General features: G+C 38.5%; 3 protein-coding genes across 4 annotated transcripts in view; 2 read left to right on the top strand and 1 right to left on the bottom strand.

The window, feature by feature from the left end:
* LOC132906922 (junctophilin-1-like) overlaps positions 1 to 13,536 on the top strand; it is a 46,015-nt gene extending 32,479 nt beyond the window's left edge. The window contains 6 exon segments of the mRNA XM_060959563.1: positions 3,376 to 3,671; positions 3,758 to 3,925; positions 4,030 to 5,492; positions 5,776 to 5,913; positions 6,322 to 6,580; positions 8,348 to 13,536. Coding sequence (XP_060815546.1) covers positions 3,376 to 3,671; positions 3,758 to 3,925; positions 4,030 to 5,492; positions 5,776 to 5,913; positions 6,322 to 6,580; positions 8,348 to 8,407 — 2,384 coding nt within the window. The 3' untranslated portion in view covers positions 8,408 to 13,536.
* The window catches only part of LOC132906967 (uncharacterized), a 68,754-nt gene that overhangs the window by 38,182 nt on the left and 6,004 nt on the right, over positions 1 to 24,568 (bottom strand). Inside the window, exon 1 of one of the 2 annotated variants that reach the window (XM_060959660.1) lies at positions 8,272 to 8,363. The exons of the other annotated variant lie outside the window; for it this stretch is intronic. Within the exon in view, the coding sequence (XP_060815643.1) occupies positions 8,272 to 8,342 (71 nt within the window). The 5' untranslated portion in view covers positions 8,343 to 8,363. Of the gene's footprint in view, positions 1 to 8,271; positions 8,364 to 24,568 lie in introns of those variants that run through there. 2 annotated transcript variants of the gene reach the window in all.
* LOC132906969 (uncharacterized) lies at positions 16,266 to 23,692 on the top strand. Its single transcript, XM_060959664.1, has 3 exons — positions 16,266 to 16,510; positions 18,533 to 18,748; positions 20,288 to 23,692. Exons 1-3 carry the CDS (start codon positions 16,406 to 16,408, stop codon positions 20,372 to 20,374), a joined length of 408 nt encoding a protein of 135 aa, XP_060815647.1. The 5' UTR covers positions 16,266 to 16,405; the 3' UTR covers positions 20,375 to 23,692.

Below are 24,568 nucleotides of genomic sequence, written 5' to 3'. Positions count from 1 at the left end.
GGAGAGGTGGGATTTTTTCGTTCGTTCACTGACGGAACAGAAAGAAACGGCAAGTGGTCGAATCGTGGGCGAAATTAATTAAAGGAGAAAAGAAGGAGGCTCGGTTAGCCGCGATTTACGGTGGTGCAATTTCGTGGACCGGGCTCGCATCGGCAGCCGAAGCGTGTCGAGAAGCACGGCATGACCCACTTGCTTAAACGCTGGCGAAATAATATTCCGCTTGGGAAGGGAGAGTCGTTTCCATATGTACAGTCGGCTGCAATAATGCCGTCCGCAGACTCCATTTTCCGAGTCCTCTCTCCTGACCCTGGTACTTTTCTGAAACGAGGCTGGCTGCCGCTCTGCAATCGATCAGCAGACGACCAGCTCCTCTCCTCGTAATGACCTTAGTAAATAGATAGATCGCGCGATAAATTGCGTCGTTAATTTTTTAATAGTCTTCAGCCTCCTGGCGATTGCGAGGATCGTCACGGACGATGATTACACCGCACGATCAACGAATTTGCGGCCTTGAATTGCGACTACTGAAAATGAGCCGAGGTGTTTAATTATTAACGTTGATTATTATTTTCTTGTATTTAGGACTATTCTGGTTGATTGTTGCAATTAGAGCGCTGCCCTATATTAGAACAAAATGTTTCCTCTAGGTAAATTAATTTACAAAGAATTTATAAAAAATTAAATTTTTTCGTGTTGTAATTAACCGAAGATCTCCTTATAAGCAAATGTAGATTTTTTTTAAAAAACGAGATAATTACAGGAGAAACTTTCCTATGAGAGTAGTGACATCTAGTGTCTTAATGATCAGATTCTACGGTAGAACCTCTCAGTAGATTCATACATTCAAGCGAGTTCTTTTTGTGTCAATTTCGCTTTCGTTCTAATCTAGAATCTCTTACTTTCCGTGTTCTAAGAAGATTATTAAAATACCATTGAAATAAAAATCCACGCTGTATTTCTTAAACTTGAAAAATTCTTAAACGTCTAAAAAGAAAAAATACGACTTGATGAAAAATAAAGTGAAAGAGAGAAAAATAAGTCAAAGAATGCCAAGGAATTATTGAGATAAAATTACGATAAAAAATGACGCGTATAAATAATGATTCTTTCATACCCTCCGTAAACTTGAGAACTAACGGTAAGAAATACCGTTTGAATGATAATCATTGACTAGCTAGTTCTATCCTTGGTTTATTCTCCATTAAACCCTTCGTCCATGAATTTCTATGTTTCAATCTCAATCCTTAATTTGATCATTAGAAAAACCTTCTAATGTTTTCGACCATTGTTCTTTGTAAAGGCACCCGAAAGATATTTTCACTATTAATAATCGATAAAAAAGAATTTTTCTCGCGGATCAAAAATATTGAATTCTGTAACTATACGATCTACAAAAACAATTCGATCGAAACAAACTCAAAGGACAGGAAATTTAATTGAAGATGTCTGTGCTTGAAAAAATAGTTTCCAAAAGTCGATGTCCAATAACTGAGAATCTAAAAACACGTACGTACTATCGGAGAACGCATTGTTGCTGACTGTACGAATCGAATCCGCGGGAGGTTGCTTTGTAATCACGACTGGCATAAAGGGAGAGAAGCATCACTAGCGTGCATCGTGGAACGACAAACGACATGCATCGTTCCCGCTGCAATCGCGGTACTTTGTTAATGCCCGACGAATACGGACGGAAGACTTTGATGATTATTGTTGGTCGAATAATGCAGGACTGTGCGAGGAACGGTGCAGAATGGAAACGCTTTCGAGTAGCTCACTGCTACTTTGTTGATCATTGCGGCCTACTGAAAAGTGTTCATTGTCGTCGTTCTTTGTTTCTTTTCCTAGCGAAATACTTTTTCAGTGGATCGCGCGGAATTCGCGTGCTAACACAGTGGCCGCGAAAGATAAAATAGACCGTAATGTAAATTCGTGAAAAAGTTAAATCGTTGTACGATTAAAATTTAAAGTTATTCGTCAAACGTTGTTACACCGAAACGTTTCGCGCCATACATGCATTGAATTATTTTCAAACATTTCCAATATCATAGATCCGCGATATCATTACCTGACTCTCTATAGTTTAACCTATATAACTCAATACATGCAAATTAATTATTAAATTAATTTAACTATTAAACATCACGATCATACTTTCCTGACTCTATGTATAGTCAACTTGAAACTTTCTGAAACACGGAATGCTTAAAAATCTCTTTTCATATATATGTATACATGTTACACAGATATATACTGAGAACAATTTTTTCAAATCTTGAGTTATAACGGGACTGTGGCTTTTATGAAAATTTATTTCCTCATCAACGAATTGAAATTTCTTATGGCCACATAAATATCCGTGTAACGCTTATAACGCTATACAAAGAAGAAAAAGAAAACGTATAAGAGGCGTCGAATAGGGAAACTCGACAAAGATTGAAAATTCTTCCACGAAAGATCACGTGGTCGTTAATGATAGCCTTCGTGCGATGATCATTCAGCCGGTGCTAGATCAGCGGTCTGCAGACGGTCTACGGTATCTCATCGGCGTGGAATTTAGATTTTCTTCGAATGAGGAATGCACCCACACGTTATCCGGAATAATTCCATCCCTGAGTCGGACACGTAACACGTTTGTTCTCGCCAGTCGCGCGCCACTACGTGACTCATGCGAGACATTTTGAAACGCGGTCACGTTTTGGCAAAAACAATGCACCTTATTACCAAGTGCAAGCGTTCCCGGGAATTCGTCACATCCGCCCGTATGTAGCATCGTTCCTGGAACGTGATTTCCAGGACCTTGTTTCTAACGTGAACCGGTGAACCACAAAGTTTCGTCTTTACGGTGGGAATATGTAAATTCCGCGGCAAAAGCGGCTGTCGGTAGTTGATTGGACTTGGTATATTCCAGGAAAAGGAAACGGGATACGCTTTAAACGAATTTGCAAATGTAAGCATATGTATATTTATCAAAGGATGGTAAACAGAAAAATTTGCTTGCGAGAAAAGATTTGAGTTCTTCCTATGGTTTTACGCTTGCGTTGATATTTAAAATGTTAGTGAAACCCTTATAATAGTCTATTGAGACCTTTTATTAACCAAAGAAACAGAAGCGAATACGAGTAGCTCGTTTATATATCAAATCAAATAGTAGATAATCTAGCGTAAGCAATTTTATTATTTACTCCATATGTGGTTACAAATTAAATTAAAAACGAAAGATAAAAAAAGAATAAATCTAAACATTGATAATATCGCAAGCTTAATTGAATGATTTATTGTACAATATAATCGATAAGAGAACGCGATATAAATAAAACTTCCAATAGAAAGCGATCAAGAAAACCAAGTGATTAACGATAGGCTAACTTTTCATAGGCACGTATCAAGGTCAGTGGTACCACGGCATGAGGCACGGCTATGGCGTGAGAGCGAGTGCTCCGTTTGGTTTGGCGAGTCATTACAAACCGTCAAAGCACGTCAGGGCTTCCTTGACATCTCTGAGGAGCGCGGACGATGGCGGGGCAGTGGCACCGACACCAGAACCGACCGACAGAAGGGATCGTCGTGTTGGTGACAGTAGGGGTGGTTTCGTGTTAAAAGCTAGGAGCGACAATCCACCAGCAAGGAGAAAGAGTCTCACGGAGAAATCTTTGAAGAAAGGCATTCTTTCGGTAAAGTGTAATTTTAATCCTTTCAAAATTCGAGGAAGATAGTGAGGTTTGAGACAGGTTGGTTTAAAAGATAATTGCAATTTCAGGGACTGAAGATTCGAAAGCAAAGAAGTACAGGTGATCTAGAGAAACATGGTACTGGAGGCAGTATTAGGAGTAACGCTAGCTCGGCATCGTGGATGTCGACAGAAAGCTCGCAGAGTCAGGCTTCGGCATCTGTTCATACGGACAGCAATGCGTCCTTCGTCATCGAGGTGAGATTCGTTGTGATATTTTGGCGAACAGTAGTACGAGAGAGGTTAAAACGGCTAAATAGTTTTCTAATACAATTTGAATAAGAACAATATTTCAATTTCAGGACGAACAAATGGACGCCTCGGTAACCGAGACGTACCTCGGCGAGTGGAAGAACGACAAGAGGACAGGCTTCGGTATATCGGAGCGTAGCGATGGCCTGCGATACGAGGGAGAATGGTTCAACAATCGAAAGTACGGATACGGTGTGACAACGTTCCGCGATGGCACCAAGGAAGAGGGCAAGTACAAGAACAACGTGTTGATCACCAGTCAGAAGAAGAAGCATCTGTTCCTTATCAGATCGGCCAAGTTCCGTGAGAGGATAGAGGCTGCGGTGAATGCGGCTCAAAGGGCGAGCAAGATCGCTCTTCAGAAGGCAGATATAGCGATCTCGAGAACAGCCACTGCGCGAGGAAGAGCCGAGTTGGCGGATACAGCTGCCGAGCAAGCGAGAGAAGATTCGGAACTGGCTCAGCAGACGGCGAAGCAATTTGCACCGGACTTCCGACAACCTGGACTCGAGAGATTACGTAACAGGGAGATACCGAAGTACGTGCCACCACCTCAGGACAGTATTCCAACGAAGAGTATTCTTCACAAGGGGGGCAGCGTGGACCAACCTAGTTCTACGCCTATGAAGAACCCGACTTCGGAAACAACGTCGGGAACAACTACGTCAGCGACAACCACGGCTAGTAACGTGATGCAGTCGATCAGGAGAGCCAGCATGAAGCCGCAAAGCCAATTGTCGCAAAATCAACTGCTGAGCAATCAATTGCCACAAAATCAGCTACCGCAGAATCAGTTACCGCAGAATCAGCTATCGCAGAGTGAGCTAGCGAATCAGGTGACCCCAGCTCAACTGGTGAACCAGCTACCTCTGAATCAATTGAACCAGACTACCTTGAGCGGTCAAAATCTTTATCAAACGCAGTACCCTCAGTCGATGGCTCAGAATCCTATTCAACAGTATCCTAACAGTATACCGAATCAGTATCAGCCAATGAGTCAGTTCCAAGGAGGGCAATACGCTCCGCAGAATCAGTACCCTGTTCAAGGTAGTCCCTATAATCAGCCTCAATATCAACCTATGAATCCACCTCAGGGCGATCAGTATTTGTACCAACAACAACAGCAGCAAGTTGGACCACACGGGTATCAGAATATGCAAGGTTATCCTAGTCAGCAGGTAATAACACATTAAGTAGATTACTAGATCTTCTTTTCGATTAAACTGTGTAGGTTATATAATTTTGTGCATATATATCAATCCTGTTCAATTTCTTTTTAGACGTTACCGAATCAATATGGGCTAAGTCAAATGAATCAATACAACTCCCAGCAAATATATGGGGAATCGCAACAGCAACAATTACCACCCCAATCACAAACTCAAATTCCACAACAATACGAGCCTGATGGCGACGCAAAACGACCACCGAGTTCATCGAGTATACGAAGAAACAGCAGGGTTTTATCTCCCCAGGATCGACCCAATACCATTGGGCAAACGCTGAACGACAGGTCTCTGAGCTCATTGTTTACACGAATAAATTAATATAACAAATTCGATTAACGCTAGAAATATCAAACTCGTCACATTGACGGAGTTAACATTTTTTAAATACACGAATAGTACGATTGTTAGGACACCCTGTATATAACTATTTACTGTAATTATGCCACTTCAATAATAATTAGATGGTACACATTATTGGTAATTCTAGCGTTAAGAATCTGTTGTATATTCTTCTTATTTCAAAGGATATTTTCTTAATTATATCAGTTCTGATCTATCATTTTACAGGCTAGATCATTATAAGAGGCCGCCCAGTCGTGATAGTTCCGTAGATCGATACGCTAGAGCGCATTCCCGATTGACTGGATCGAGACAGCCGTCCGTCGATAAATCCGTCACGAATCCATCCCTAGACATGCTCGACAGGTGCCTTGCAATTTGTCTATTTTTTAGTTACAATATTCCCAAATCTTATTCTCTTCATTTATTTATATATATATTTATTATCTTCATTCTACGCAAAATGAAGTAAAATGAAGTAAACAATTTAACAATTTGTTATCCATTACGTTTATAATTAAACACTGATCAATAATAATGGAAACTAACATTTCCGAAATATTAAATCCCATTTTCATTCGTTAATCTTTCATGTCGCTCATCTGCTTATTCGATATTTCAGTTTTTATGATATTAATTAAAAAATGTAACAAATTTTAATCTACCATTGTAATTATGGATTAAATCGTAAATTACTCATTCACAATCAGAAATGGACTAGTAATAATAAAAGTATTAACGAAGAAATGTTAACGCTTCGATCTGCAAATTTAGATCTATGAGAGCACCAAGCGCGATTCGATCGGGTACACCATTAAACGGATCCGTGGTGGGAAGCGGTGCCGCAACGCCGACGTACGCTGCCTCGACTTCCGGTCAATTCGAGGGCGCCCTCCTGAAGAATCGTAACCTTGGACAAGATATTCTGCCGAGTCCAGGACAGCCTAAGCGTACAGAGAGCCTCTACGTCGCTCCCGGACGCGGTTCGACCGCATCCGGTGGCGGAGGCGGTGGCGGAGGCGGCATGTCGAAGGTGAGTCTTCTTTCTTTCGTACTTACTATCCACCACATAGATATTACATTCGCATATTCTTATGTCTCTTTACTTGTCACGCGACATCGATGTCCTTGCACTTGCGTCACGAGACCTCGAAAAGGAGCTGCGAGCTTTTTGGATCTGAACTTCACACGCTAATTTATTCCTTTGTTTCTTTACATCTGTGTAACATATCCTGTTTAATCCGTTATTCGAATTGAAATTTGGAATACGTGATAAAAAAGAATTTTGTATTTCTTCGAAGTAAATCTACATTAAATTCTAATTTAGTTTTATTTAATCTAATTTAAATTAATTTAGTTTTATTGTATCATTTTTAATCTAAATATATGAATTACGCTATCTTCTTCGTTTGTGGTTGTTTAAATTAAGATATATGAAGTAATCCTTTTACATATCTTCTCGAATGTGGTGTCTCGTTATATATAATTCAATGATCCGGAATACGTTTCACGTGTTGTCCGCATCCTTCCGAGTATCATGAATGTTAAATCAAGGAAGATCCATATAGATTCGCTACTCCTTTTTTCATAGGCTTTCCCTTTAGTGTATTATTTAGGCCTTTGTCACGAGTCTATCCACCGAAATTCCCCGGGGATTATGTTTCTTCGACCAACGTTCGAGGAAGTTCCTTTCGGGAAAGCCGCGACGCGGAAGAAAAGGAAAATTTGTAAAAAGATCGGGAAATAGTTTTAACTTATTAAAATCGATTTCGTTTTAAAAGTACGCTCGACCGCAACGATTTTTCGACGAAACGCAACGAGACGCTTTTCCAAGAGTGTCGTTCAAAAATACCACCGGATGTTAAACAAGATAACAATCGTTCGCTGTTACTCGTTCATTCACGCTTCCCGCGAGAACATTAAGAATTTATAGCTAACTATCTCGCAACGAGAGAGAAAGAGAGAGAGAGAGAGTTTTCTCATGAAAGGAAATACCTTCGGGACGACGTAATCGTTTAGATGAGCCTCCAGAACGAGAACAAGTAAAAGGAACCAGAGTAGAATTTCGCTAGTCTCGTAGCACGATTTCATACCGAGTTCTCCGATTTATTAAAGTTTATTACTTCTCTTCTATAACGCCATTGCACTTTCGATTCTTACTTTTCAATTTTATATATACCATTATAATATATTCACTTTGCCTGCTCATTAGCCGCATCGTACGATCTTTCTCTGCTCAATCTCTAGCGACCGTAATGATCGTATCCTTCTTTCTTTTCTCGCATCTCAATTCCCGCTCTATAGTTTACATATAGCCATTAGTTAGCGAACGTAATTGAAGTAAGCACTCCGAATTTTTTTACTTCTCTCCACGATCAAACTACTCGTTCGTCTCGTTAATTAACTTTCTCTACCACCAACCGAACAACGATTTTTATACATATAGTTGGAGAAAATGGTTTGAAGCAACGGTCGCCATTTTTATACGAACGTCAAGCATTAACGTTCATCGATAGCTTTTACTCTTCGACCTTAACGCTTTTTAATTCGCCTTTGTATAATTCACCTTTGTATAATTCACCTTTGTATAATTCACCTAAAGATTATCTCCTCCCTCGAGCCAGAGTACATTAATTCACGATTATTAATCACGACCTTAACCCCGAATAACACACCCATGGATTTGTCCATCCTCGCCCAGGTGACGGGTCTCTTTATCTGTACCTTTTCTTCTCTGTCGATTTGTTTGTCTGTGTAACTGTGTGGCATTTTGTGCTGTGTTCTGTGCATGCCATCCCAGGACGCAGGCCGGACGGTCCCCGCCTTCGCCGCAACGTCGAAGGGCCGCGCAACCCTATGAGTATAAGTATTATAAATAAAATATGTACACACACACACACACACACACACACTGCGATAGAACCAAACGCGAGCCGCGTCGCGTTTTATAACGAATGAGTCGAGACCAGTTTAAAGAGGGGCGACGTTCGTGACTAGACCCTGGATTTCTGACGAGAACAAGCGAGAAGGGGCTGCTCGAGGGCAGAAAAGGGAGGTGGGTCTGCCTCCTCCGATTCTATCGGAGAGAAAGTGTGGCCTGCGACAACTGATTACGTAACGAAGAATTAATTTAAGGGTTAAGATCAAGACATACCGATGGATCGTTTTACGATTACCCTTACACGATCCACGAATAATTTGTAGCCTGTATGTTATTCAGTGTGATACTGTGTTTAGTGTTCGTTATAGGATGTAATGTTATCTATAGGGCGTATAACACGTTGTGTTCTAACTTATGGCTACATAACAACAGCTAATGTGACTAAAATGCATGCTTCTTCGCGGAAAAACGAAGCTAATATCAAGGGCAAAGAACTTTGCAGAATCTTTGCTTAAGAATCTAGGGTCTATTCACGACAAGAACCGCGCGCAACCGACAGTTTCTCGAGCTTCAACAATGCAACAACGTTTAAATACATTCCAACCTCCATCGACCAATAATTATTACTACCCAAGTACATTCCAAAGTATCATACGTTCCAAAATGCGTGTTTCACGCGATTGCTCGTTGTTGGACGAATAATCGTTGAATTTTGTTAACGTGGTCTAGAGGAGAATGGCCTAGCCGCTTCTCTAAACTCTAAGGCTTTCGCTCAGTCGTACCGCCGACGTTTTGATCGATCAAACACATTCGCTGGATGTTTGAACGGACTCGACTCGTTTGGTGCACGTGGTATTGTACATGGTTTAGCGAACGGGTATCTTACAGTTTACACGGGCATCCTGAGCGACGTGTTAACGGGAACAGAGACCGGAACCGTTGTTTGGTATGCGTCGAAAAAGAAAATATTTTCAGACCGACCATTTAGTCTCAACGATCGCGTGTGTGCCAGACAGGGGCATTAGGGTAAGGTTATAGCAAGAACGATTCTGGATGTTCTCCTTTGAACGATAAAATACTGTTAGGGGATAACATATAATCGGGAAGTATCCTTATGCAACGAGGATCGTTATGAAACATAAAAAGGGTCGTCACAAAAAAACGTTGATGTAAGAAATTACAAACATAAAAATAATCCACCGTCGATTTGTTCTACCGAATAACTCAAAGTAAACAATCTATCATGAAAACAAAGTTGTCGTAAGTCACTGATGACACGCCATGGGTTGAACGTATTTCTTTGTCATAAAAGACCTTGGTGCGAATTGAAAGGTGTTTACTATAAAAAAATTCTATTTGTATGACTTCTTTCGAGCATTAGTCATCACCGTGCTATATGGTCGCTCTTCGTAGCCTTACCCTAACACTGGCAAATCTTGAAATTCTCAAGGTGTGAATTAGCAAAGAACTCGTACCTGGTCGTAGATTGTTACTAGCTATTATGTAGGTAATTCGCATCCGTGATTGACAGCCACTTAACCCTTTCAACCTCTGGTACATAACAATTTCTTTTCTTTCGTTTTTTTGTGGTTTCGGTTAAAGGATGTAAGATTTGTGAGAGGTGAAAAGAAGCTCAAAAGCTGAACGCACAGATAAAAAGGTTCCTTCTTGGATTCGGTGTAAAATAGTATTATCGAGGCTGAAAGGGTTAAATCGAATTTGGGCATTGAACGAAGCGGACAACGTTCTTTCCGCCTTCTCGTCAGAGACAGAGTTATTTTTCTATGAGAAGCACAATAGATGTAGTAGAATGGATGAACGAATATTTGCGAGAGTTCTGTCAGGTGATGCAAACGACCTGTGCTCGATTTGTCGATATTGCGATTCGTTCGACTACATAGCTTGTACGGGAGAGCAACAAGATGATGAAAATTTGTCGAAAATCGAGGTGCTTAATAGATTGTTCGTTCCGACGTGGAAATTCTAGCGGAAAAAAAAAAGAGTAAAGAAAAACGCAATATCGAACAATGGTACAGAAGTACAGACCCGGATGCAAAGATATTTACGCCGTTAACGTTTCCAAAAAGGAAAACAGGAAAAAGACTCGTTTTAATTCTACACACTTTCGTTCGATCGCTCGAACGAAAGCCAAACTACTCGACCGATAATTCAAAACACAACGTTTAATTAATTCTCTTCCTTTTTTTTCTTTCAATCTATTTCAATCGTCTTTTCTTTTTGTTTTTTCTCATTAAATCCAAACATCGAATACTTTTCCACTGGATGATCGATTGATCGCGATTGAATGTCGAACGATCGAAAACCGAGCATGCACTTACACACGCACGCAAATGATTTCAACTCATTCAACATGGTGTTACGTCCATTAAATAAGCAAAGTAACGTGTATGATGTTACGTCCATTAATTAAGCAATTCAAGGAATTCGAAAGGTAAGGTTCGCGCGGTGTGGAGGCGGGGACCGGTTTTTTTACAATTCTTTCATTCTACTTGACCGTGCGTTTCTTTTCCTTTTAACAAGCTTCGTACCTCTTTCTCGATTCCTCTCTGTCTCAACAAGACCCTATGTACTTCCTACCTCGAATTCTACGATCTATCTCTCATCCGTCATTGTCGGATGTTAATTGTACTGTCTCGAATGCATTCCCCGACCCTTACCGACGAAAGTTACAGTCCCCCTTGTTCCACGTTTCACGTTTACTTGGCGACGATTACCAGAAAAAAATCTTGTTTTACCCTCCACCTCCACGCCGCTTGTTTTCTCCTATTTTTTGATCAGAAACATTATTTTTCTAACGCATGCTTCTATGACGTAGCGTCACTCTGTAAAGTTTATGATATATTGTACTAGTTCTACAAGATGGGATATATATACACATATATATATATATACATACACATATACACACATGTTATATATACATATATATTTCGTAGATATAAGTAAGAGAAAATATGTAGTGTGAGATAATTATTTAGGTAATAAATACTGTACGAATGGAAGACGATGATAACCCTTTCGAGATCGTAGGAATTACCAACGAACGAAAGGAGAGATATTTTAGTGGAAATTGTGTAATAGCTGTTCTTAAATTTCCTCTTTAAGACGTAAAATGGAACTTGTGTCTAAAGAAAATCAAGTTTAGTGATATAATGGGAGACTCTGAGAAAGATAGATATTTTGAAGATTTAACTCTTTGACAGTATAATATTATAAAATGACAAAGAATTCAGAATGAACGGTTTAGAAAAAAATTATTTCTTTATCGTGAAGGTTTCTTGAATTTTTGGTATTAAATACAAATAAAAACGTAACTTCAACTTTTCCTGGAAAATAAATATTGATAATTAACTAAATATAAATAACTATTAATCAATATGGATAATTACTTAATGAATGAAATTTATATCACTTACTATATTTGATACCAAAGTCTTTCTCCTGTTAAATTTTAAAAAGATTAATATTTACATTGATCATATATTTGTTCCTTTTAAGTTACTTTCTAAGTTACTATTCTAAAATATCTCGAACGGGTTGATCTTTGTTACTCAACAGGCACAAATGTCGGTACCAAATGTGCATTATGAATACGTAAATTTAATTCTCGACGTACCTCTGAACACACATACTATTCCTCTCGTCGAAGTAGAACGACGCAAGGAAGTATAATTTTGTGCATTAGGTACGACCCTAAAAACATTAACGCGTATATGTATACACGCACACGAACACAAACACACGCGTAATAAATATATCAGGATTCTCTATTTTATTCACGGTTTTTCACAGTACAATTACGAAACGCTTTTTGTGCGCCACGTTGAATTCCTTAAAAGTACGACGCCAGCCTACGACGAAGGAAAAAATAAAACAATACTTTTTGATGACGTTTAAAGCTTACTTATTTCGATAAAATATAACCACCGATAACAAACATTGAATTTTAAATGCGTCACGTTGCTCAAGGTTGTACACACTCGAAGTAATTAAGAATTTCTACGAAAATTTCTAACCCTTTCTATACGCGAACGAGATCAATGGCAAGTTTTTTACATGGAAAAAGATGGAAACTCGTTAAAGGCTTATTTCGAACGGAACTTTTTTACGAGAATTTCTCCATTCAACGTGGTTGCAATTGTACCTCAACAATGGTCGTGCCTAAAGAAACGAAAACTAAATAAACCAACGTAAAAGAGAAAAGGGAAAAAGAGGAAAAGATGATTATGACCTGAGATACAATCGAATGAAACCTGGAACCTTAGCGCTAAATGAGAATAATCTAGACGACGAAGCTCGGTTGGAATTGAACCTCCCCAAGTTCCTTGACCTTTCAAACACTATTTTTTATGCGAAATATCGAGCACCATCGTGGGTGTATCGTGAAGCTAACGTCGGGGTTGTTCAAGTGCCAAGTTATTCGAAAGTGTCTTTTCACAAGAATCTGAGATGCAACGTAATTCTATTGGGTACAGCACAAACGTTGAAATTTGATCATTATCTCGTACATAGTAAGCTCTCGTACGCGTAACAAAGTGTTACGACGTGTTCTACGTTGAACTATTTAAGAATTATCTATTTCTTTAGTAAATAATAATATTTTTCTTTAATAAATAATTGATTTATATAAATATTTCATAACAGAAAGAAACATTATGAAGTATTTAAAAAATATTTTTTGATATATTTGCACGAAGAATTCTAAGATGTTCAAATTGCGTTTGTGATTTACTCTGTAAAACGGTAGATACGATTTCTAAAGACACTGACCGTGGCATATAACCGGGATTTCACGTATTTTAATATAAAGACAATTCATAGTGTTGTATTAGAAGAGAACAACGTAGTAGGAGAGTCCTTAGAGAAAAGCAGATCGATAAGCGAGAATAGCCAATGCACACACGCAACGATGTACTTCCAGGTTACATTTCGAGGAACGAGTTTACCGATATAGAGATATATTGGGATGAAACCTTGCTAATTACACAACGATATTACAAATGTTGGTTCGATGTATTGAATGTATTTATGTATATGATGTAAAAGCTGTTATTGGCCGACAGATTAAAACATGTCGATTAGGAGGATATCTAGTATTTAAAATTTTGAAAAACCTCCAACGTTCCTTGACCTCTTGCTTGCGTGAATTACAAATATCCCGATGAACTCGGATGCACATCGTCGTTTCTTATTGTTTGGCGAAAAATACTGATTTCTCTATACCAATTTCGTTACATTTACGAGTAGAATGAGTGGAAAAATTCGATATCGTTTCGTCATCGTGGTAAACGGTGACCTTGAAATTAATTTGAAATGACAAAGCCTTGAAATATCTTGCTTCACGGTACCGCTAATTCAAATTGTTCAGGAATTCGGCAAAAGAAAAATCTCGTGTATTTTGCGTAACGAAATATGCTGATTTAATTGGACTTTAGAGTCGTGCCAAGAAACGCGTACATCGAATACACGCAACAAGATGTCCGCACTCGTCGAGACAATATGTATTGGCGTGGAAACAACGGATGATATTTTCGTAACTATGTTCGGAGGAGCAGTAGGCAAATAACCGATTTCTGAAAGTTATCTTCAGAGCCTCGTTATATCTACCGTGTAGGCTGTATTCTGTTTTATATGAGTCATCATTCTATAAGACGAAACTGGTTTGCAAAACTGGAAATAAAGATTTTCTTAATTAACTCGAAAGATCGATTAAATTTGCCATCGAACGCGATTAATACAGGATTAAATCGTTGCAGAATAACTGTAAAACGAGCTTCCTGAAATATTTATAAGGTATCAACATGTGTTTTGACCTGAATTACACGACGCGAACGAGAAATTTGCAATGCAGAAATTCGTGTCCGCAAAGCCTCTAGAAAACTAGGTGTTTGCACTTTTGCGATCAGTTTCCTCTCAATTGAATTGTGTCTATGTTATCGAATCGTCGAGTCAATGATCCCGATAGATTAATTGTTTGTTAATTACATAGAGTATCTACGTACTGTTTATCAGGACATGAATACGAGCCACCGGATATTCATTGCTCGTCAAACGTTGTATTTTCGCATGCTAGAAAAAAACGGAGAAGCAAAAAATTCTGCATACTATGCTTGCCATAAGAAGAAACTGTTTTAAAATAAGAAAAATATAGAGTTGCTACAATGATTACCTTGTACGTTGATACATCATTGGTCAGGAGACCACGGCAATGAAATGCATTTGCAATGCGCGATATCGCCTCAATTAGCAAAGCTAATTATTTTTGCACTATGGTAACCAGGATTAAAATTTAATAATAAATTAACTGAAAAAACAAGTGGTCTAATACGATAACTTGGTCAATATGAATATGTAATGATGTTATTGAATTCAGAAAATATTGTATATTTTTCTGAACGAAATAAAAAAATAACATCCTGTTTGGAAGGAAAACATGATGACTGTTCCAAGAAAAAAAGAATAATATATTAATTTATGTAAACTATTGTTGACAAATAATGTATACTAGATAGCATTGCTGTTATTCTGTTTGCTTGACAAATAGAAAATATAGATATTTCGATGTTTCATAAAATGATATAAACGACTACAACGAGACGCAATAAGGAAACAAGAAAGCAAATAAAGTGGGCCGAGCCCCATCTTGGCGTGAGAAGATGGGGCGTAGAATTCTCGAAAATTTCGCCTTCGACGAATTTATTCGCATGCCAGCTACATGAATCAGACAGCGAATTGCGAGTTCGACTTTATTTGCGTAACAATATTTCCGGTCGTGCTTTGCCCGTGAACAACCCTACGCAATTTTCTTCGTCCCTGCGTTGCACCTCCTTCTTTTTCTCATTTTTCCTGTTTCATGATAAGCGTTTATTCCTGACCTGACTAATGATATATTTTTTAAATGCCGTATTTATTGCTCAAAGCTATATTTCCTCCAAAATTTCAAAAAATTTAGTGGTTAGTTGATTCGCGAAAGCTCCACAAATAACGTCTTCCAAAAAATTTCTGTTTCTCTCTATTTAAAATCTAAATTGAAAAACTTTCCTATTACCGATTCCTCGTTTTCTACAAAAATGAATACGCAATCGTTCGGGGTCTGAAAAGAACGAATTAAAATTAAGCGTGAATGTAGTATCAGAAATAACAAAACGAAACTACGATTATTTCTCTGCGAGAGTAATAGGTGAACATAACCTTCGCAATGCCACCCACAAATTTTTTCAAACCAAATAAAAATCGATTCGACGAAAATAAATGATAGATTCTGTAAATTGTAAGAATCCAAGTTCAATGTTAAAACAAAAGCAAACAGTTCCTCGCATAGTCAGGAGCGAAGAAGCGGCCCTCTGGCTTCGTCGTCGGATAGATTAACATCCGGCCCAGAACGGAGCTCGACTAAAAATACCGATCAATAACTATCGCTCGATACGATGCACGATGCGAAAAAGCGACGATTCCGAGTGTGACTCCAAAATAAAGTTAACGGGGAGGACCGTTCGACGACAGGCTGTCATAAATCAACGAGCAGCGGATCGACAAGGCTCTGGCATCCGTTGTCGATTCACAGCCGTGAGCGTCGCGACGCACTGTTCGTCGATGCTATTTCGACGTGAAAATAGTGGGGCGTCTCTCTATTTCGGTCGAACAAGCCAGGGCCGTTCAGTCTGCGGCCTGGCTTCCTCACCAGGAGGCTGCAGGTCTGAATTTTCCATTTTCATCGTTGTGAACTAAAAGAAACGCTTATCAAGACCATCTGGAAAGCGCCACGAGGTCCGGGGAGATCACTGTAAAAAAAGCTTGTTCGAGATCCCTTGCTGTGAGAAACTAGATGGAAATGTTCAGATAGAACCGGTGGAAGGTAGATCAACGGTATTGACCGGTGCTTCGGACGAGTTCAAGCTGTCTGCTCTCGACCGTGAACTTTAGGGACTTTGGAAAGAAAGGAAGTTCGAGGCAAAGATGTTGTGGTCGGAGCCCGACGAGGAGGAAGAGGCGCTATTATGCAGCCCCGCTCTGATGGCCAGGAGGGCCTCCGAGTCATGGATCGTCGCGCCTCCAGTGGAGGTATGAACAGAGGCAAAAAAAAAAAACGTCCCAAATCCTGTCAATTTGTCTTCAGTGACGATGAACCCCTCTCATAAGCTAGTGTTATCTTAGGAGGACGAAATCGAAGTTGAACTTGACCTCTTTCAATTGAATTCATCGATGGCCAGCTTCAATTCAAATTGTTGTAATTACGATTGAAGACCAAAAGCGAAAAACATGATAAACGATTTAACAATTAATTCTATCAGTTGTCATAACATTACATATATTTTGTGGTTGTTTACAAAATTTTCAATTATTCTTAGAAAGCTTGCACCTTTGGTTCTTCAGATATTTACTAATTGCAATTAAGTGACATTAAAATTAAAACATTAACAAAAATCATCATAACAACAATCAAAGAATGTCATCTTTTTCAATGAGAATGTGCGCTGTTCAATCGTTAATACGTAAAACTATCGATACATAAAAGAGAATAATACTCTTTCAAGGTAGTACGATATTAGAAAAAATACTTATGAATAAATAGCTTTACACATTGATAATCTTAATTACAATGATTTGCATTTAAATTTGAATTCGATGCAGAATTTACGACTAATACGGTCTTTCGTGTTTGAAAGATATCAAACACTTTAAATTCAGCACGAATCGTGTTAATAGATAAGAAATGATTGTCCATAGAGATTGTTACGGTGCAAATCGTTCGATAAGCCGGACTTGATATCGCGAATAGTGGGACTGGGGGATGAAAGATAGCAAAGACGAGTCGCAACCGAGAGTGCATCGAGAATGAAAGCCAGGCTTTTCTTCTCAGATATCACGCGACACTATCGTTGCAATTTATAGTACGCTCGAGAAACAGTTTCAAACCCTCGGAACAGAATCTCGATGAACCGTAGCGACAGATACGACTACGAAATAAGACGAATTATTCTGATTGAGGCTAATTAATGATATCGAAGAAAATTATCGCCGAGGGAAGCAGGGGCGCCGGTCTAATTTTACGCTTGCTAAAACGCGGAAAACTTGGACTCACGAGATACAAGAGTGCGATTATCGTAACATTATGACCGTTATAAAACAACGTTTGGTCATTAATTTAAATTCCAAATTCAACTTGAGAAAAAAGGGATTTGAATTTTTTATTTAAATGGTAATTTAGTTTTTTCACTTCTTTATAGTGGGTCAAATGGATATGAATATCACAGTAATTACTTGGAGGCAAATATTTATGTAACATATTGATAAAAAAAATAAGGCTACATAGCATAATTAAATAGATAATTTTGACCAAATAGACTATATTGTTATCAGCATTTCTTTTTCTTATCTTATGTAAATGAGATAAAATTCGGTGCCGAAGGTCAACGCATCACGTTCACTGGGATTAGAATTCCTGGCCTTTACACCGTTATTACGTACGATTACGAGCAACATTGCACGTTTTGGAACTGGTCCAAGAATTCTTTGTCTTTCTCCCTTTGCCGTCCTGTATCCTCTGCTTCTTCAAAATGTGTAACTAATGAACACGTAAACGTCCCCAATGCTCGACGACGCGCCAAACAAATTGAAGTCATTCCTGAAACGGGTCGCTACGACCTTACAACCGTTATAACCAACGAACCTTAACCTTAACCATTATTATCAGTTCAGACGCGAGAATAGATTATTCCTCCGTCGTTTCTCAACATTAGATAAGAACTTCGAGTATAACGATAATCGCGATGATTTGCGATTGTCGATCACAGATTTATGATATCTGTAACAACAAAAATATATTTCTCATATAATTTTCGCGAAGTATCGACAAACTTGATCGTGAATAATAGTTGATTTTCCACAGAGATTTCAATTGCCGAATTCCTGATCAGACAAATTTTTAAGGCAGTTTATTTAAAAGCCCTTTTATCAATGTGATGCGTGTTCACGCTATGCGTATATCCATAGAAATGAAAGTTTACATTACATCTTTACATGATCGATCGTGTTCAAGAGCCACCTCTCTCTCTTTGTTTCTCGTTTCCTTTCTTCGTGCAGGCGATGCCCGCGGCGGCGGCGGCAGTATCCCTTCAACGAAAGAAATCACTGCCGGATGTGGCTCAACCTATTCAGTTGACAGCAACGGCACCGCTATCCAGGGAGGAAGTCAGTGTCCTGAGCAGCATGAGGAGAGAAGAGATCCGCAGGCAGATCGACGAGAGTGAAAGACTCAGGGCCAATCCCTTACTATACTTGGTCAGTCCTCAGGTTAAAGTGAGTATCCCTATTGTTCTTTCCGACAATTCAAATGTTACCAAATTTAAATGCAAATTTGAATTTTTAATTCTTATTTGTAATTTTCAATTTTCTTACTTTTAAAATGTAATTTTAATCTTTTATTTTTAATTTTTAATTTTCAATTACAAATTCAAATGAAGGCTATATATCTTCAATTAAAAATTCAAGTTTCTGGTGAGCTGCAGCATATAAAACGGCAACACTTTTTTCTCCATGCGAGGCATAAAAATACAATTAAATACTAATCTCGCGCGTACTTTTACATTGTAATATATAATTACATGTGAAACCAATTACATATGTAAACGCATTACGTCGGAGCATCGTTTGATAATATTGTCTTAACTGGTTAGCATTATAATAAGTTTAATATGAACGTCAAAGCTTTAATTAACCCATTGTCGTGCTGTCTTCATCCGTTTGTGCCAAATTTATCTACACCTTCGCGGCTTTTTAAAATTTCATGAATGAATCGATCGGATCAACAATCAAACTTTTGTTATAGATAAAAATGAAGATTGCAGGTAGGGAACATGATACGTAACATTTCCCGTCTTCTTCAACGAAAGCGAACTTATTAAAATATTTAAGTGCGACGAAATAAATTATAATTATAACTCTCGATAATTCGCGATTACAAGATTGCGTAGACGATGGATAGAACCGCGTAGAATGTAGAATTATGTACTCGTAATACAACGGGTGACACGACCTTGGAAAAAATTAAAGAGGGGAGACAACCTCACGCTCGAATTGACGACGCAAAAACGTTTGCTTCTTATCGGGTATTTCCAAGAGTAGGTCGCACGAGTATTGATGCGCAAATATGAATGTTTAATCAAATCATTTTGAATATCCGCTCTCTCTACAACATCCTTTGAATTGTAATTGTCTCACGAAGTTTCATACGTGCGACGAACGATCAATCAATCACCTTTTAATCTTATATATTAATCTTTTTACGACAAATTCATTTCTCGACAAGATCTATTTTATACCAAATAAATTGAAATGAATATACTTTGATCGGTTATAATGAAAGCAATCTGTTTTGATAAATCATTCTCTTTTCGCTCATAAAATGTTTGTTTGTATCTGTTAATCACGAGCGTCACGCAACTTATAATATATTCTAACAGCTTACGAAACGAAACTACTCTTGCTTACATACATTTGCATGTTTCAGTCATAAATTTCGGATTCACTTTTTGCATCATTTACATTCGAACGCAACGTTGCTGTGTATTACGAATTTTCTATCAATTCTTTTCTGAAGATTTTCTTGCGAAACACTAGAATTGTGCTGCATGTCCTGTAACTTATTTGACATCAATTTTTACTTACTAGTGGTTCCTGTTATCTCTGTCGAATGAACATATAAAGTTTCATTAATTCCATTCCTTAATTTATATTAGGAATCCTATTAACGGTAATTCTGTAAAAAGATAAATCACTAGTAAATAATTTAGAGATCCGTAAACGAAACTGGTTTTTTATTCGAACAAAAATTTACAGGACTGGTTCTCCCGGCAACAGCTGGTGATGCTGGTGCTGTTCATCAACATATCCTTAGCCCTGATGTTCTTCAAGCTGCTGACGTAGCAGCCAGCCGATGATTGGGTTCACGGGCTCGTGGTGGACGTGACCTGAGACCCGGGCGTGTCACGACGCCCCGAGTCGTCACCGATTACCAGGATTAAAACGATAAAGAAGAGGGCGCGATCCAGTGCTCTCGAGACAAAATCACGAAAAAAACCGCTGAAAACGGCTTTCGAGCGATCCAACTCGGTCCCACGGTGGTAAGGTCGGACAAAGGGAACGTTGGACCTCGAGGATTCGCGTGGAACAGTAACGAGAAGAAGGAACTTGCAAGATGAGAATTTTTTCAAGTATCTCAACGCGTTCTTGCGAGGAGACTGAAGAGAGAAATTGACGAATCGCTGTCGAAACTATAGCATTTGGGGTAGTGTCAGAATCACTTTCGACTCGATTCAATTTTGCGGAAGGATTTCCGGCGAGGATTCATGGGAAACTAGGATTATCGACGGATGATGAAAGAGAGAAGAGCCGCTCGTTGTTTCTTAGACAGGGTACCAAAGTCGCCGAGGTACCCTGGCGCCTGTATCATACATATTTTTACACCGAATATTTTAATAATAATAATATTAATATTTGTACGAGCTGGTCGTGTGCCGATGGTGCGACCGACCACGCTCTAAACACGATGCGCACACACGAATCTCTCTACACTTTTCCTGTTCTTTCTCGACGATCGACTCGAGCGCGGACACCGGAACGACTTTTATACAAAGAAGCTATAGAGCAGCTAGAGTAGCGTGAAACAATTTTGTCCTGTAGAAATTCTCGAAAAAGAGAAACCCGCAGGCGATCGAACATATTTTTCAAAACGTTATGCCAATCGATCGTGGGGACACTTTGGAAGTTTCACAATGTAGATTCGCGGTGGTAGGGAAAAGAGCGCGAGAGGACTAAAAAGCAATGAAGGAGTTAGAATTTCTATACAATTGTTACAATTTCTACGAATTTGATAGACAAACGGAGTTGTACGTTGTTGTACGGTTAACGTTACGATGTATTCATGTATTATCGATGTGTCCATGTAATTATATAAGTGTTATGTGGATATCGATATAATTGTAATCGTGCAAAATCCTACGGGAGATCACTTCGTTTGCGAAGTCTTTACGTGTAGTCTTGCCTTTCACGTGGAAATTGTATATAAAACACTTTTGTCCGATTTTTATATACGCGTTAGAATCAAGTCACGTGTTGTCTATACGTGGCCGGAATCTCTTTTCTCGATCGAAAATTGTACAAGGAAAGGAATAAAAACATGGACTTCGAATCATGGCAATAGAAGTCACGATGATATGTTGTTTATCCTTGGATGCGGTATAATTGTGTTTACAAGCAAAAAAAAAAAAAAAAAAAAGGAAAAGAAGTAATTCGATAATGTGATGTGTTAGAGGGATAGAAAAATTTATTTAGAAAGATTAATAAACGTTACTCTTGTTATCACCAGTCGGTTGAGAATCAGATAGAAGTTATTTATGATCGAGAAACATTTCGATAATCAATTTTTTCTTAGGTGTGTACGGTTCAAAAGTCAACCTGGGCATCATATGTATTTATCCGATAAATATTTAAGAGCGTGCACAATTTTGCAATTGATATAAATGAATATAATGCAATTGATATATGCATAAATTCATCGATAAAACGAACGTGACGTCGTTTTGGTGATTCGTAACGTTCGATAGATTAACGGAGTTTTTACAAGGAAAATTACTTGTATACATTTTTGAGCCGTTTCCCTCTGGAATCCTCTTTAATAGAACAAAATAAATGAATAAATGATACGACGAAAAAATTGTCTTTGTGCGATGAAAACGTACGTCGACTTTTTTCACGCGGTGGCACGGAGATCGAGTTAAAAATCTCGAATTCATGTCGAGAATCAATCTCCCTGCGCTCGAGTGATCGCATTTTTTCTAGCCTCAGGCATAGCTTGTATATCTAGATGAATTTGTAAATAAAAGAGAAGAGCATTATAGATTGCGATCGTCACAGTTAATCGTCTAAAATCCTCTTGGCTCGCGCCCCTTCGACGCGTTGTACGTTCGAAGCTAGACGGGCGACTAACAAACCGTTTCGAAGCTATTTTTCCAAAAAAGAAAAGACTCGCTATTTTCATCCTACGCTAATTAATATACATATATATTTTCCTCTTTGTACCTACACGCTAGCACTTTTACGTACCATCTCGAATACTTAAATCGACAACAAATGTTAGTATGAAAATAGAAAAAACGCTCATGCGCGTGATGAATTTTGTGCAAATCGAAAGGTACACGATGCCCGTGCCACCTTGTTTCTCCTCTCGACCAAATCTATGGAGAGAATCTTTTTGAAAATTATGTTAGCTTAAAGAATGAATCATGGGTCAAAAACCGATCATGAGACATCGGTTCGAAACGAGGTGATAGGTCGAAACGATTAAAGGGAGCTAGGTCGACGGGCATCTTAGAAACGAAATAATACAATTTTTATGAACTATGAACAGATCGAAGATGTTTTTTGTTATGAAGATCGTTCGTATAAGTAATTTAAACTATTGTGTTGCGACGGCCTGTTCGCTGTCATGAAACATGTATTGTATATATATATTGCGACTATATACATATATATGACTCGATAATTAGTACCGCAGAGAGCAGCTCTAAAATTTGATAAACGAATCTGGGAGCGAGAGAGTGAGAGAGTGAGAGAGAAAGAGAGAATGTATGTACGAGTATGAAAGAGAATATGTAAAAGAAAAAGAGAGCGAAAGCGGAAAATGATCGAGAAAATTTGTCAGAGAAAGAAATGGATATTTGTAGGAGACGAACCTAATCTATGCGCGTTAATCATTAATCATTTGCATCACAGCAGCCATATCGCAAATCAAAGGCAAAATTTCTTAAGAATTAGATGTATATCGTTCGAGACGAAACGCGAGAAAATATGGAAATTGTTTTCGTCATTTGATTGCTATATCGAGAAGAAATCTACGAAGAAACGACCATATGTATATTTTACTTGTTATCTCTTGATATATCGACAGTTAGCATATCTCGTTATTATTGTATATTATTATTATTACTATCATTATTATTATTATCGCTATTATTAATTATTGTCATTAATTATTATTACTATTATTGTCATCATGATTACCATTTTGTCAATGGTTACATTGAAAATGTGAAAACGAGCCACGGGCGTGAAAGGAATTTTGGTACCTTACCACATACGCGATTCAAAAGGAGAAAAAAAAAAATGAAAAAAGCAACTCAAGGGCCCACTGTCATTGTCCATTTGCGAGAAAGCAGTGATTCAATAAACTTGTATCATAACATACCAACAGACTAATATTTTTGTATACTATACGTTCAATGACAAAACTCGATAGAGCATTAATTAGAACGCGGCATCGAAACCGCGAATAAGAAACATGTTTTACGGTTCCCTGCCTCGCTTGTAATCACATAACGCCCCTCTCCCTAGCCTTGCATTTGTGATCGCTTTCCGGCTACAAAGTAACGCGAGACTCGTGAATAATTAAGTCGCAATTAAAACGCCGCACACATTGGAAAAACCTTTGAACACTTTGAACACGTCGCACGTTAGATAGATACTCGAATGTGTGTCGGGACTACAGAAACACGTTTCGGTAAAGTTCAAACAGCCTAACGTTCCCCGAGTCGATTTATGGTTCTCTCGAGATATACGTGGTTATTGTTCTTTTTCTTTTCTCGATACTCTGTCAGAATACATTCTCTGCTCGATTTACTTCAAAAACTCAAAGATTACGATCGCGAGATACCGAGAGAACGCAAACGAGCCGCTTCCGTATGAAATTTTTGCCTCGTTTATCGTGTCTAGCATCTCGCCGAGATAAAAAGATAACAGTAATGAGCAATTTCTCGGGCAACCTTTTGCGTGCATCATGTCAGTTTAGTCACGTGTTTCGCCTGACCTCACACCATGATGTATCGTCCACTATCGATGTCATTCTAGCTGACGAGCATGCAAGTATTAGACAAAACGTGACCGAATATGATATTGGTGGAACCTCATTGTTTCATAGCGACGATCACACAGATTTCGGCAATCCAGATCCTTCTAAAGAAGCAATCCTTTCTAGATAATGAACAAACGATTAACCTTCGGAAATGAATTCAAAATATTTTTGTGTTTTGTTCCGAAGGTCTCTCGGTCTCGTACACGGAAATA

Source organism: Bombus pascuorum, chromosome 5, assembly GCF_905332965.1.
Source record: "Bombus pascuorum chromosome 5, iyBomPasc1.1, whole genome shotgun sequence".
Classification (NCBI taxonomy): domain Eukaryota; kingdom Metazoa; phylum Arthropoda; class Insecta; order Hymenoptera; family Apidae; genus Bombus; species Bombus pascuorum.
Note: the sequence above shows the minus strand (reverse complement) of the source record. Positions and strands in the feature narration are given on the sequence as shown.